This window comes from Siphateles boraxobius, unplaced genomic scaffold, assembly GCF_051911475.1.
Source record: "Siphateles boraxobius isolate OS27281-9 unplaced genomic scaffold, OSU_SipBor_1 68, whole genome shotgun sequence".
NCBI lineage: Eukaryota > Metazoa > Chordata > Actinopteri > Cypriniformes > Leuciscidae > Siphateles > Siphateles boraxobius.
The window spans coordinates 3,835,572-3,851,346 of NW_027509195.1; the positions used below are offsets into that span (position 1 = coordinate 3,835,572).

A 15,775-nucleotide genomic window follows, 5' to 3' on the forward strand; every position below is an offset into this window, starting at 1 on the left:
CTTTCCCGCACTCACTGCTGATCCTGCCAGTGCCGAACAAAGATAATTTACTCAGGAAGCGATTCGGCCAATCAGACGAGGCCTTACATCCTGCATGTGGGAGGGCAGCCAGTCACGGCCCTGCTCTGATCACACAGGCCTGAGCTCTGAGTGTGGAGAGGAGAGCCCTCCCTTGTCTAAAGGCTGAGGCTGTCCTCCATGTTTTATAAGTATTGACATTACACTGTTTCAGCCATGCATCCACAGAGGTAAGCCTGATGTTTTATTACGTTTGTCCTTTCTTGTCATTGTACTGTTTTCATCCACTGCTAACACTGTGAATTGCAGATTTGATTCTCCACTGACTGGGGAGGCCTAGCAAAGGCCTGAGTCTCAGAAAAACAGGGCAGAGGAGGAAGGAGGTGGGGGAGAGGGCCAGAGAAGGGGGGTCATGCGTTCTCCCTCTCTCTACTGAGCTTTGGCCTGTGTGCTGCTGCTCGGTCACATGGTTACATGGCAAACGAAGTCAGCTATCACTCATTGCTGAACTGGCAAACAGCTGAGTGACAGTCATTTCTGTAGATGTTGATCAGCCCCACGTAGGGGGAGGAGGTTAAGGGGGGTGGGGTGCTTGGGTGATGTACTTTTTTTAAGCTGATTGCCTGTCCCATTGTCTGTTTGTGTCACAAGCCACGCCACAGAAAATGGAGGCATCTGTTAGGGCCCTATTAGAGAGCTGAGAGTCCCAGCTGTGGTCATTTTACACAGGGGCAGGATGGGTAATTCAGGACGTGATCTATCAATGAGGGGAGGAAACCACAGGTTTCAGTGGCATTCGTGTTTGTTTTATATTTTAATTTTATAGTTTTAGCTTTAGGAGGGCTGTTAGATGACAATCCCATGTCGTTTTTTTAAATTTATCTAGTGATTCCAGCTATTTTCTGTGCTGTTTTTCAACACGTCCTTAAGAAAATAATTGCTCAGTGGGCGTTTGCATGATTTTTGCTATCATTGTTTACTGTCAGTCACATTGTGAGTGCAAATACGAGTTTAAAAATAGTATGAGACACCATTTTGTCATAAGCTTTTTTCAAGCATGGATTAATCTTGGAAAAGGAATTCATCAGCTTCATGCGAATCATGCAAAAAAGCCATTTTGTTATTTAGGCCAGTGATTAGAATACATACTGTAACACATATTATGTGCAGACAGCCACAATGACAAAAAGCCATTGAGTTCTTAAGAATTATAGTCCGCTTTCATTTCCTTTTTGAGCAGACTTTTATTTTTTTGCATTGCACTATTGCACACGCACTATCATTATGTTATGTCAGCTTTAGCAATGCTGAATTATTTTGAAATGTACATAACATTTAAATTCAGTTAATTTTTTACAATTAATTCTTGTCATAGAGAAGGCTATGACGTGTTTTTAAGAAGATTGTTTAGATGATATTTGCATATTTCTTATCTCCTTAAGTTTTTTTTTATGGTGATGTTAACATAGCACCACGGCACATACACACACAGCTGCTCCATAACACAAAACAAGCGAGCGCAAACCACACGGGACTAAAAGCCCCTTGCCTCATTCCCAACGGATCCTTGGCCTTTCTAATGATATTTATGGTTGCGTTTCAAAAAAACCTTCCAGTACGTATCGTATTTCACCTGTTTATCAAACAACAAATGGTTCCCGAGTTAGTTGTTGTAATTATGAACAATTAATGTAATTGCATTCACAATATAGTCAGCTAGATCTTCATATATTGTTAGCCTAGCTTCTCTTTATGGGAAAATGGCTGGAGTGTTTTATGTCAGTACGGTATAGCTCAAGTTTTGTGTTCCCAGGAAGATTATGGCACTGGGATTGGGATTCTTGTCAAGGAAACGACATTGTAAAGGATTGTGGTGATCGGCTTCTTGCCGTTCGGAGGGAACGACCCGCAGTGGTTTGACGAGGTTTTTTTGCCTGTGTTAAATCAGCAAAGAGCAACAGAAAAAATCAAATCATATCGACATTGTGACATGAAGCAACTGTGTTCTTGTAAAGTCACTGCTTGCCCTTGAAATGATTCACAATGCAGCCATGAACCACAAGCTCCCTTTAACGGTCCTAGAACTCAATCTGGGAGGAATGTTTGCCTTGTCTGAATAGCGAAATGTTTGTTTGCATGTTGTCGATACTCGGGTGCATTGCCGCTTCACTTGTTTTTCTCAGCTGTGGCTCTTGAGACTGACCTATATGCTAGGGTTTCTGTCGTTCTCCATGTTTACTGTAAGCTCCCGTGCCATGGACGTGCCAGAGCCCGCGTCTCTGGCCTAGAGGGAGGGGGGAAGGGGAGCTCGAGCAGAGCGATGGGGGAAGGGAGGCACTCTCATTTCCTGCGAAGAGAGAAAAAAAAGACCTCGGCTCACTCTCTGACCGGTTATCTCCACATTCACAGCTGCCTTTCTCTTTATTTGGTCTTTTTGCGAGTACCTCTGATTGTCTCTCTGCTCAGATCGTTCAGGAAGATCCAGTTTTGGAGGGCGGTTTGGTTGCAGAGCGGTGGTTTTCTTTCTCTTCGTTCGATCAGCTTCAGGACTTCCTGTTTCTTTGATTTCAGTGTAGAGATCTGGATTTTCAGCCTCACAGTTGGCTTGACCTTTCTGAAGCGAACAGGAATAGAAAGGCCTGGTGGATGGGAGTTTCTGACGTGATGTGGCCCTAATGTGAAATAACATCCATGCGGCTCCTTTCGGCCTCATATTAAAGTCAAAAATGGAGAGCCTTCAGCCTTAGATGTGCATTTCCCTCCTCAGACATATATGTTTAATTCAAGTTTGCTGAAAAGGATATTCATTCTCCAGACTAATGTCATTACTCTCGTTTCTGACATACTCTGCAGATTACTTATGATTTTTCAGCACAACCTGGAATATTTTCTTGTGAGAAAGGTGAGTTTTATTCGTCGCAATGGAAGGTAATTTGCCACTTTGGATTTATTTAATGAGTTTTCCTGTTTACTGCCCTGATGAAGGAAGTCTCTGAATATCTAAACGCAGTGAAATACATGGATTTATTTTTTACCATGTCAAGTCGTGGCTCCGTCAATGAGAAGTAGTGAAAGACTAAGGCCTCATCGTGGCCTGATGATCAATCATCTCATTCGTCCTCGTTCTCAACACTGGTCCTAATCCTGACCTCATGTAATGGAGATCCTTTGCCAGCTTTTAATCTTTTCTGGTCTTTTCTTCTGCACAAAGACCAGGATCAAGGCCTCATTGTTGTAGGATTTTGTTTGTGCCATTGACCTTGGTCCACCTCTTCTCTTTCACATGTCGTTTACATGATTTTGTTTGGTACCCGTCATTTCCATTCTAGCCTTGTGGCTGAGAAGGTTTTTGTTTATTGATTGATTGACCATAGTGGTTTTCTTCTTCATGGGGGAGAACAAGGCCTCTTTGTGGTCAAGATATGTGTGTTTGAGTGTTATGTGAAGTATTCACCTCTATTTGTTGATGCTGTTGTTTTGTCCTTAAGCTTATCAGTTTTTTTCAATTAACTTTTTTTTTTAATTGTTAAATGTAGCCTATATGATAATATTCCATTATTGCTGGATGTATAACATCCCTTGTGTTACCTCAGTATGGTCTTAGGTGTTACAATTCGGTCAGATAATAATATTGAATAATAGCACTGAATGATCCAAATGTTAAGTTCAATACAATAGATATTGGGCCATATTCAAGAAACTTGAGCAGAATTAAATATTTAACGTAATTTAATTTTTTTCACATTGATTTTGTAAGACAATGATTTACACAAATTTGCTATGGGTAGTCTTGCCCGCTGAATTGTCATTGGCCAAAAATTCCACTTCACGTATCTGTTTGCTGTATTAAAAGTCAAATAAGTTGCTGCTCATACCAAAGGCCTTCGCAACACCGCAATGTGAAAATTTGCACTCAGAACAATACAAATGTTCATCTGTCTGATGAGATTTCATTGTAGGGCTACACAACGCAAGGCCTCAGAAATTGAACCCAAGTGACCAACAAAATGTGCTGTCGCTTGTCGTTGTCATGGCAGGTTAAAGCGTGTTTACACTGATGCCCATTAAATCGAGTGTCTCAGCTGTTGGTTTCTAGTAGACGTTCCTACTCTGCAGAAGTATTCAACTGTATCATGTGGCTGAATTGCTTTCAGTGCTTCTGTTGGAAGTCGCTGCATTACTACGCTGGTTATTTCTGAGAAGGGCACTGTCAATTTTGCGTGTTATGTGTCCATTCAAGCACAAAAAGACAAGAACGAGAACTGAATTCGGTGTTCGCGTGCTGTCTACGGCGGCTCTGTGTGAGCATACAAAACAGCGGACGAGTTACGAATTGAGTTGTCTTTCACGTCTTCTTGCGCTTGCTTGCTTTAAACTCACTTTAATGTTTAAACTGACAGGACTTAAAAACACGTGCAAATAATAAACTTTCTCTCTCTATTATGGTTAAACTTTGCAATTAATCTGCAAATCGCATGCCTTCCGAGCCGTGTGTCCTGACTCCTGGTCTGTACGTATCAACTACTATCCCTGCTTACTTGACATCGCACATCCTGGATTGTGAATATGCGCACATTGTGATGTCGATGCTGAAACAAATCGCTGTCTCAGTTCGAAGGTTGTGTCCTCTGGAGGTCGCATTTGTTGGCTGGATAAGTCATTGAGGCTGCTTCATTTCAGTAAACCGACCACTGCATTCTAAATTCATTAGGAAATTACAACAATTTATGCTTCACCATGAATAATTTTCTTAAATAAGACTTCCTTTTTGATATATGGGGCCGGCAAATGCGACCTCCAAAGGATGCAGTCTTCAAAAGGAGACACAGCTAGTATATCTAGCAGCCCTACCAGAACTCACTGTTCTCGCTGAAAATAAAGCAAGAACCATCGTTTTTTTATTGCATTTCTTTAACCATTTACTATGTCCGGTCATTTTGTCACAGCAAACTCACCTTTTATTGCTTGCCACTTTATTGCTTTGTGACTGATAAGGGCAGGCCGTGACAGTACAGATCTTTTGTGAGACCTACATCTCTTTTCTGAGAAAACAACAAATATAAGTTGACAAGAATGGGGAAAAACTGGTTTCATGGGACTGCAATGTTTCGTTTTAACATCTTGTTGTTAATATAGGCTTTAGTTGTATAATTTCATTAATTTTTGCTCAATTTTAGGAGGCAAACATATTGCTAAGAAAAATGTATGTCAGCTTGACATCCGGTTTACATTTTATACAACGTCTGAATATGTAAATACTGCCACATTATTGGGCACATTTTGAATGTATCACTGTCAGTAGTTGATGGTATTTTAATACCCGATTATGCCTGAACTTGGACAAAGCCAAATCCTCTCAAACAAGAAGTAGACTGAGTCTGAATTAAAGACACTCTCCGGTGCTCAGCAGACGTCTCCGCCGTAATCCCCAGTGAGTTGACCTATTCACGGTGGTATTCCCCATGAACAGGTTTGGTTCATCTGAGGGAGGTGCTGGTCTATAACTAGACAGAGAGAGAGAGTTTATGCCTCGCGCCATCTTGATCAGTCGTGTTTCCCTCCTACGGTTAAACCACTTAATATCCTGTTGTAAATACAGGCCGATGATAGGTTACAGCACATTTCAGGCAAAGCAATTCTCATGCAAGGGTCTCGTTGCCCAAGTAAAGGTGGTTCAGATATGGAATGGAGGACGATTGCTATGAACAACAACAACATAACTCTGGAGATTAGATTACATCATCCAAGTCTTTTATCTCAGGGGTAGACCTCATGAGGTTTCAGTGTCTTATTCCAGCTTTTTCTCTCTACTCCATTTAGTTTGGCTGTGGAGGAAGTAAAGACGGAGTCCGATGCTGTTGATGGGATGGAGGTGTCCATGCCACCCAAAGGTATTATTGTTTTTGTTTTTTAATTCTAATATTTAGACTCCTTTATTTTATAAATTGAATTAGCATTTCAGTTCATGCTTTAATCTTCCGCAACAGACTCCAAATATAGATTGTGAGAGCTGAAATGTTGAATGAATAAAAAGCAAGTCACACTTTTAAGCTGAACCACATCAAATATGGCATGCAACCTAATTTCCTCTTTCATAATGGCAACTGATTGTAAGTAGGTTAGTCAGATGTTAAATGCGGATCCTTTTGTTTTATTCTTGAATATGTGCATAAAAGACAAGCGTCATTGTGCGTGGAGGTCGATGGTGGTTTGTGTTGTTGATGCTTTGAAAGGTCACAATCACAGGCCCAGCTGGGTGAGGTGTTGTATTGTCCATGTGGGCTTTGCATAATGACGCAGCTGTGTTTCTCCTGCCAGCGGCCCCTGATCTAGGATCAGCGGAACAGGCGCTGACTGCGCAGAAGAGGAAAGCACCCAGTCCTCCACATTCCTCAAACGGACACTCTCCCTCTGACACGTCACCCAGTCCCATAAAGAAGAAGAAGAAACCAGGATTAATCCACAACAGTAAAGACCAAGTATGTTCCCTCACTGGTTTCCCTTTGTTCCTGATGTCCTTTTGTCCGATTTTAATTGGTTTGAGCTGAGAAGTTTTCTTCAAATGCTTAATTTAAAAAAAATTAAAAGTCAAACTGTTGCCTCTTCCTGTGTCCTTTTATATTTCTTGCATTTGACCGGCCAAATTTATATAATCAGGGTTGATTGTGGGTTGTAGATCTGTGTGATTGATTTTATTTCTATTCAATGTGCAGTTTTTAATGATAAAACACTGGTCTTTGAAAGGAGCCGAATGCTTTTACTGATTTGCATGAACAAAGTCGACCCCTTGTGGGGATTTCTTTCTCAAAAAGCATTTGGACACTACAGGCATACTTAAAGGGATAGTTCACCCAAAAATGAAACTTTTGTCATTTGCTCACCCACATGGTGTTCCAGATATTACTTTCACCTATGGAGCACAAAAGAAGATATTTTGAAGAACGTTTCAACTGTTTTTGTCAATGGGTCAATGAGGTCCAAACATCATTGCACAAAATATGGACACTTGTTCAAAATATCTTCTTTTGTGTTGCACAGAAGAAAGAAGGTCATACAGGTTTCCAATGACACAAGCGTGAATAAATAACGAAATACATTTTTGGGTGAACAATCCCTTTGATATATTTATGTCATCGCATTAGAGAATAAAATATTAAACATAAATATTAAACATTAAGTAGTGTTTACTTAAAGAACAACCTATTTAAAATGGTAAAATAATAATTATACTCTTTATAATGAAGGCAAAATGTATTGACACTTTCTGTTTATCAATTCATGTACACTATTGATTTTTTTGAAAGAGATGCATTAAAACAGTAATATTGTGAAATTATCACAATTTAAAATGGCTGTTTTTTTTATTGTAAAATATTTTAAAATGTAATTCATTCATGTGATGGCAAAGCTGAATTTTCATCATCATTACTCCAGTCTTCAGGGTCACATGATCCTTCAGAAACCATTCTATATCATGATTTGATGTTCAAGAAACATTTTAGATTATTATCGATGTTGAAAACAGTTTTGCTGCTTCATGGTTTTGTGGAAACTTTTTTCCAGGAGTCTTTGATAAATAGGATTCCTTATTTCCTTTTTTTTTTATCTTAAAAAAATCTTGAACCCAAACTTTTGAACAGTAGTGTTCATATAGTTAATGTGATGCCGCCCTACACATGTGGTTTGCACTTTCCAGTTGGTTAAATGTCATTACAAGAATAGCTCATATGGAAGTTAGTTTTCAGAAAAGTTCTAGCTTTTAGTACCTATCATTTGTTTGCAAACTACACTTTTTTTTATATATTATGTAAGTGTCCGAATGCTTCTTTTTGGGCCCACGTTAACTTGATCACAGCTAAAAATCAAATGTGAATGCTGTGCCGTCTTTGTGGTGGTGCATCGCAGTACATATGAATGAACAATGTTTCATGAAAGATGCCAAATGTGGATTTGCCTATTTATGTTTTTAATGCGAAAATAACAAGCAAATTTAAATGAACTAGTAACTTACAGTTATCGAACACTAATTAGCTGTTATTTATGATGTTTCCATATGAATCAAACCTTTGTCTAAAGTATATTTTGCCACTGTCCCTTGATCCTGCTAATCTGTATTTGGCATCTGATGGTATTTTAGGATTTCATTCCAATCTTGGCGAAACACACTTGATCTCAGACACCACAAGGTTCTCAGATCACACACGAGTCATGTAGTGTGTTTACGGAAATGTGTATTGAAATCCTACACAGTGTCTTCCCAATGTGCCGCTTTTGACCCAGTGGTCATGTGACTGCTTATCTGTCCATGCTTGATTTATTGCAGTGCCTTGCTACATTTCCCCTGCGAGTGTTGTGGCTTGTGATTTGACCCCTTTGCCCTGTCTCTCTTGCCTGCATTTCAGTGTGAGCTTAGACATGGTCCCTTTTACTATGTCAAGCAGCCCGCACTCACCACAGACCCTGTTGATGTTGTACCGCAGGACGGGCGGAACGACTTCTACTGCTGGGTGTGTCACCGCGAGGGCCAGGTGCTCTGCTGTGAGCTCTGCCCGCGCGTCTACCACGCCAAGTGCCTCAAACTGGCCGCAGAGCCTGAGGGCGACTGGTTCTGTCCAGAGTGCGAGGTACTGAGGACTGTCCTGTGTCTGGATTAGTCAAGTCATGTGACTGTCCTTCTTGCAGTTTCCACATTCAAATATGTTTAGAGCACGAAAAGCTGCTTGTGTAGTGATAAATCATGTCCATAATCGGTCATATGGAAACCTAAGATCTGTTCCAAAACCTAGTGAGCTGGCTAGTTATTTTGAGGCGCAGGCACAGTTTTTGAATGTTCTTTCACAAAGTAGGTGAAATTATGCGGAGCGTCTACGCTGTAGGCTACATGTTGGTTTTCATTTATACTTCTGCGTAGTTGTCTGCGTTGACGTGCAATTACACATGCAGAGGGAGCTTGTGAAACCCGAGGGAGCGGTTCTGACAGGCCAATCACAGCCTACAACGTAGCTACGGCATGAGTTCGACGGCGAAGTATAAATTGGACTTTAAAGGGACAGTTCACCCAAAAATGAACATTCTGTCATAATTTATTCGCCCTAATGTTGTAAAATGTATGACTTTCTTTCTTCTGTGGAACATAAAACAAGATATGGGCTGGAATGCTGTTTGGTCCTTTTCCAACATTCTTCAAAATATCTTCTTTTGTGTTCCAAGAGTAAACTATCCCTTTAGGGAAACCACAGTTTGGCTGAAATCTAAGGCAACATCTGCCTATGTAGACAGCAAGCTCACTAGGTTTTGGAAAAATAGATGTGTAAAACTTCTCCTTTCCTAAGAGTTCTATACTTTGCTTGGACTAGTATGAACCAGACCATTCAGAATATAGTGAAATGAGTCAAATTAATGTAGAATATATTTGCTCTGATGACAATTTATTTTGTTTACAATTTTTAATAAATCCTGTTATTCATCATGAAATCTGAAATTTGGTCACAAATCAATTTATTCTAGTATGATTTGTATGTTTACAACTTAAAATAGCTTCAGTGCATTTCTTACAGTTCTTACCAAGAATAGAAAGAATATATTTTAATACATTTGATTACATCAGGCTTTAACTATGAATCGACAGATATTAATGATATTATATGCTTGAGATCATAAATGATTATGAACTGTTTGTGTGTGATGCATGTATATAGTACAGTCATTTCACTCTCTACTTCAGAAAATAACGGTGGCTGAATGCATAGAGACTCAGAGTAAAGCTATGACCATGCTGAACTTGGAGCAACTGTCCTACCTGCTGAAGTTTGCTCTGCAGAAGATGAAACAGCCAGGGGTGAGTCAAATACCACATCCTTCACAATTTATTTAATCACCCCATATTTTCATTATGATGGTATTGGTTTTCATGTGACTGATTCAACGCTTGCGGCGTATTTTTATGAATGATTAATCTTGCAGACGGAACCGTTTCAGAAGCCAGTGTCCCTGGAGCAGCACCCAGATTATGCCGAATATATATTTCACCCAATGGACCTGTGCACTCTAGAGAAGGTACGTTAGGTTTTCTGTATTACAAGTGTTCAGATTTTTTTTGTCCTTATTTTAAAGCTTATATCTATTGTTTTATCATGTAAAACCTAATAAACTTCAAAATGTTTGCTTTTTGAGCCCACTGTATGTGCCTAAAGTTAAAATAAATACTGTAACTGAGAAATATGTGTGTCTGCAGAATATCAAGAAGAAAATGTATGGTTGCACAGAAGCATTTTTGGCTGACGTTAAGTGGATTCTACACAACTGTATCATTTATAATGGAGGTTAGTGCTGGTCTATGAAATCAATGTGCTTGTATCTTTACTCACATCAGTACATTCATGAAGTCTAAATGACTCTATTTCAGGGAACCACAAGCTAACAGCAACTGCTAAAGTTATTGTCAAGATCTGTGAACATGAAGTGAGTAGTAATATCCTTACAATATATAAAACATGTTTTATAAAAGCTGATATACAGTCAAACGTTTGAGGTCTGTATATGTATGTATGTGTGTGTATATATATATATATATATATATATATATATATATATATATATATATATATATATATATATATATTATATTTAACTATCTTAAGTTTAGCAAGGTTGCATTTTTTTGATCAATAATACAATAAAACAGTAATATTATTACTATTATTATTAGCAATATTATCACAATTTAAAATATCATTTTTTTTATTTTAATATATATTAAAATGTAATTTATTTCTGTGATGGTAAAGCTCAATTTTCAGCATCATTACTCCAGTCTTCAGTGTCACATGATCCTTCAGAAATCATTCTAAAATGATGATTTGCTTCTCAAGAAACATTTATTATTATTATCAATGTTGAAAACAGTTGAGCTGATTAATATTTTTGTGGAAACTGTGATCCACTTTTTTCAGGATTCTTTGATGAATAGAAAGTTCAAAAGAACAGCATTTAATTAAAATCTTTTGTAACATTTGAAATGTTATTTACTGTCACTTTTGATACATTTAATGCAGCCTCGCCGAATAGAAGTATTATTTTCTTTTACTGACCCCAAACTCTTGAAAGGTAGCATATGTGTACATATTTTAGTCATGTAAAGTGATACAGTATCTATAAATCATCCACAGATGAATGAAATTGAGGTTTGTCCAGAGTGCTACCTGTCCGCCTGTCAGAAGAGGGACAACTGGTTCTGTGAACCTTGTGTAAGAGGATCATTTATTTTAAAGATATTATAGCACTATCCATATGTGAGTGATCTCTCCTGGTATCAAGCTGCTTCTTGGTTTGTAGTTAATCCTATTCATTTTGTAATATATATTAAAAAACCAGTCAGTCAATATCTGGGCTGTATTTTAAGTGTAGCTAATGGTCATGTTTGCTATGTTTTCATGTAGTCTCAGCCTCACCCTCTAGTGTGGGCTAAACTGAAAGGTTTTCCCTTCTGGCCTGCTAAAGCCCTGAGAGACAAGGACGGTCAGGTGGACGCACGTTTTTTTGGCCAGCATGACAGGTGAGCCTATTACTCTTCTATTTACTTAAGCCGGGGACACACTTAACGACTGTAAGGGCGATTATGAATGTAATTTGATACTTACTACTGATCATGCTCAAACTCGCCGAGTCAGAGACATTTGCGTTCAGTCGGTGATCATAGTGTTTTAAATCTGCTCCAGTCCTTGGAAACAAGTGTGTTCAGTTCAGTCTTAGATTGTTTCAGCTAGTCGTTAAGTGTATCTCCGGCATTAGTCATTCACTTAAATAATATATTGAATGCTTAGAATATAATGGCAATGATTTTGTTACCAATATACTAAATTAGCAACATCAATTAAATCAAAGCTTGAACTTAATTAGCCTTTCATTTGACCCGTTTCTAAAGATCATTATTAAATTTTTCGCGACCTGAGGGTGTTAAAACATATTTTAATAGCTTTTCTGATTTAAACTTAACTTCTGACTTAAACTAGCAAATACATTTGGGGAGTTTGATTAATTTCTGCGTTCAAAATCAAGTTTTTCCAACGATATGGCAGCCAATTCATTGCTACAATGTGTTTATATTAGTTTGCAAAAGTTAATTTTATGTTTTAAAAATGAGTTAATATCACTGTATTGCTTTATTGCAATTTAAAACAAATAAATTGTGAAAAAAAGTGAAAACGCATACATACAATCATTATAATCTGCTGATTTGCTGCTCAAGAAATATTTCTTGTTATTTAATGTAGAAAATGGTTGTGCTGCTTCATATTTTTTGGTGAAAAGCCAAGATATATTACTCAATATTCAAAAGTTTTGGGGTCAGTAAGATAAAAAAAAATGAAGAAGAAATTAATACTTTTATTCAGAAGTGGCAGTAAAGACATTTATAATGTTACAGAATGTTTCCATTTCAAATAAATGCACTTAAATGTGTCATGGTTTCCACCAAAATATTAAGCAGCACAACTCAAAATTATTTAACATTTAGAATTGTTTCTTGAGCTTCACATCAGCATATCAGAATAATTTCTGTGACACTGAAGACTGGAGTGATGGCTGCTGATACATTATTACTGTTTGATCAAATAAATGCAACCTTGAGCATTTTGACAAGGTGAATTCTTTCAAAAAATTAAAACATTTTATTTATTCCAAACTTTTGAGCGGTAGTGTACATCAACAAGGGTCTTATATTTGAGTCATACTGCCATACGCATTTTTTTATTTGTATTAAAATATGCACTTTCCCCCCATAATTTACCTTTCAGAGCCTGGGTGCCCATAAACAATTGTTACCTCATGTCTAAAGAGATCCCCTTCTCTGTGAAGAAGACCAAAAGCATCTTCAACAGCGCCATGCAAGAAATGGAGGTCTACGTGGAAAACGTGCGCAAGAAATATAGCGTGTTCAACTACGCGCCGTTCCGAACGCCTTACACACCCAACAACCAGTTCCAAATGCTGCAGGACCCTAGTAACCCTAAAAAAGGCACGGTCAAGAATGAGAAACAGGACAAAGTCAAGTTCAACTTCGATATGACCGCATCCCCCAAGATGCTCCTGGGTAAGACAGTGATGTCAGGAGGGGCGGGACGACGGATCTCTGTGACGGACATGCCCAGATCGCCAATGAGCACCAACTCCTCGGTCCACACGGGGTCAGACCTGGAGCAGGACGAGCGAGGGGCGAGAGTGTCATCGAGTCACTATAGCGCTGGTGAAGACTCGATGGATTATACAGGTGATTAACTAGATTTCCTGCCTTCAAAGGCCAATATTTTGTGTAATAGTGGGTAATAAAGTTTTCAAATTTGGCCCGCAGCGTCCCCTGCGTCTCTGAAGACAGGCGGCAGCCCCAAGCCTCTCCTACCCACGCCGGTTAAACAGGAAAGGAGCTCAGCCACGGGAGGAATCCTCAACCTCAATCTTGGTGAGTCTAAAATCAACACAATGACCACTGCACCACTTATTCCTCTGTGTTTGTTGAATATTTGTGTTGAATGTGTTCCCTCAGATCGCATTAAAGCTGAAATGGACCTGAAGGAGTTGAGTGAGACTGTACAACAGCAGCAGCAGCAGCAGCAAGGGGCGTCCGTTCTCCTCACCTCTCCCAAAAAACCTACTAGGAGTTTGGATAAAACTATAGAGAGTTGCAAGGCCCAGCTGGGTAATGAACACACAAACACACTGAAACGATGATAGACCTCAACAATGACACTCCACTTTTTCAGCAACCTTGTTTCTACATTTATTTCCTCCACAATCTTCATTATAGAGCCTTGAATCATGCTTTGAGATCAATTACAACATTACAATATATGAATTCAAGCTACAAAAATATTGTTGTTGTTTTTTTACAGGGTTTGTGCCATTCAAAATTGAATTGAGAATGTCTTGTCAATTCCAATTCAATTCCTCGATTTGAACTGATGTAGCAAAAAGGAACTAGAATTGAAATTTGAAGTAGAATTAAAATAAATTGAAATTCTAATACATTTCTATAACTGTAATAAGTGTAATTTTTAACATGAAAAAAAAGTTTAAGACGATTTTGTCAAAAAGAAACATTAAAAAAGAAAAGCCTTACAGGCAAACAGATTTATAGACTAAGGTTTCCCAGAGTGCCATAACTGTCATTACCTTTCTTTGAATTGCAATTCAGTCATATTTCTCTTTCTGTAATTTCATTTCATATTCCAATTCAGCTTCCTGTGTTGGTTGTGACTAATTCAGTTCAAATTCCAAAATATGAATTGAAAGGGAGCTTATTCTATATTTTCTCAACCTTAACATCTTTTTATGAGGCAATAAACTCCACTTACAACTCCCATAAAGCATTGTTACTGTTAATCTAATCAGTCTGGGTTTTTTGTGTAGTTTCATTGTCTTCTCAGAATCCATAACTACTGTTTCTATGCTCAACCCTAACCCCCAGTCACTAACATTTGGTTGGTAGCTAACAATTTAACTAGCCTGCAAAAACTCACAGTGGGTAATGCCTAGATTTTTCATTTGTGATTGGTGGGTCTTGCTTCAAGAATTGTCGGTGATGTATTACTCAAAATGTTGTACTTCACTGAGAATTTAGTGATTAAAAATGTATATTTTTTTCAAATTGAAGTTAAAAGCACACTATGACTTTTACAGTATGTATATGTATATATATATATATATATATATATATGAACAGCATTTATAATTAAGATTATGAATATTTATTGTCATTTTGTATCTATTTAATGCACCCTTCCCCAAAAAAAGTAGTTTCTCTCAAAACAAAAATGTCAATTTCTTAATGATTCAAGATGATCACACACTCATATAATGAAAATGTCCTTTTTGTTTTGAGAAACTTTGTTCCTCAAAGAATCCTGAAAGAAATCATGCTTTTCACTAAAATATTAAACGGCACAACTGTTTTCAACATTGATAAAAATCAGAAATGGTTCTTGAGCACTAAATCATCATATTACAATGATTTCTGAAATATCATGTGACTCTGAAGACTGGAGTAATGATGCAGAAATTTTTAACTGTTTGTGATCAAATAAAAATCTTACTGACAACAAAATTTCGAACAGAAGTGTACATCTGAAGCCCTACTTTTAAGATTCATTATGTCCCCAGATATGCATTCTGTAAAATTTAAAACTGAAAAAATGTCTCTTTCTCTGACCACAGGAATCGATGAGATCTCAGATGATGTGTACCGCGGTGTTGAGCACAGTGATTCGGACGACTCAGACAAATCTAACTCCAGTGACAGCGAATACATGTCTGACGACGAGCAGAAGCCCAAGAACACTAACCACAACAACAGTGTCCACAAAGACTCCAAAAAGAGACCCAGACCTCCATCTGCTCAAGGGCAAGAGCCAGACGCTTCCCCATCAACCGCTGGAGGAACTACAGGTGGGGACAAGAAATCCTCAGATCCCCAGACCAAAGAGAAGTTAAGTGGTGGCGTGGAGAAAGACCCTCAGGAGAAGAACAAACCCCTCCAGCCGACCCAAAAGGAGCGGTCACAGCCTGGGCAGGACGTCCGGCCCGCCGGACCAGAGCCGGATGTGGACTCGGACTCTGAACGGGAGCTGGTTATAGACCTCGATGAGGAACCAGGTGGGAGGGAAAAGAAGAAAGCCAAGCGAGAGACTCCATCAGCTCCCGTCTCCACACCTAAAGATCAGGCGGGCATTAAAACAGATGGTAGATACCGAACTTTTTGGATTTT

General features: G+C 38.5%; 1 protein-coding gene across 9 annotated transcripts in view; it reads left to right on the plus strand.

The window, feature by feature from the left end:
• The window catches only part of prkcbp1l (protein kinase C binding protein 1, like), a 28,602-nt gene that overhangs the window by 3,125 nt on the left and 9,702 nt on the right, over positions 1–15,775 (plus strand). For 3 of the 9 annotated variants that reach the window (XR_013196973.1, XM_077214179.1, XM_077214187.1), the window contains exons 1-14: positions 129–248; positions 5,839–5,909; positions 6,337–6,497; positions 8,421–8,642; positions 9,743–9,856; positions 9,982–10,074; positions 10,253–10,340; positions 10,424–10,479; positions 11,187–11,264; positions 11,457–11,572; positions 12,813–13,285; positions 13,367–13,474; positions 13,559–13,711; positions 15,226–15,750. Coding sequence is in view for 8 of the 9 variants with exons in the window: in XM_077214179.1 (XP_077070294.1) it covers positions 235–248; positions 5,839–5,909; positions 6,337–6,497; positions 8,421–8,642; positions 9,743–9,856; positions 9,982–10,074; positions 10,253–10,340; positions 10,424–10,479; positions 11,187–11,264; positions 11,457–11,572; positions 12,813–13,285; positions 13,367–13,474; positions 13,559–13,711; positions 15,226–15,750 (2,272 nt within the window). In the remaining variant the exon portion in view is untranslated. Of the gene's footprint in view, positions 1–122; positions 249–2,159; positions 2,921–5,838; positions 5,910–6,336; positions 6,498–8,420; positions 8,643–9,742; positions 9,857–9,981; positions 10,075–10,252; positions 10,341–10,423; positions 10,480–11,186; positions 11,265–11,456; positions 11,573–12,812; positions 13,286–13,366; positions 13,475–13,558; positions 13,712–15,225; positions 15,751–15,775 lie in introns of those variants that run through there. The other 6 variants (XM_077214182.1, XM_077214183.1, XM_077214181.1 and 3 more) reach the window with 6 other exon arrangements.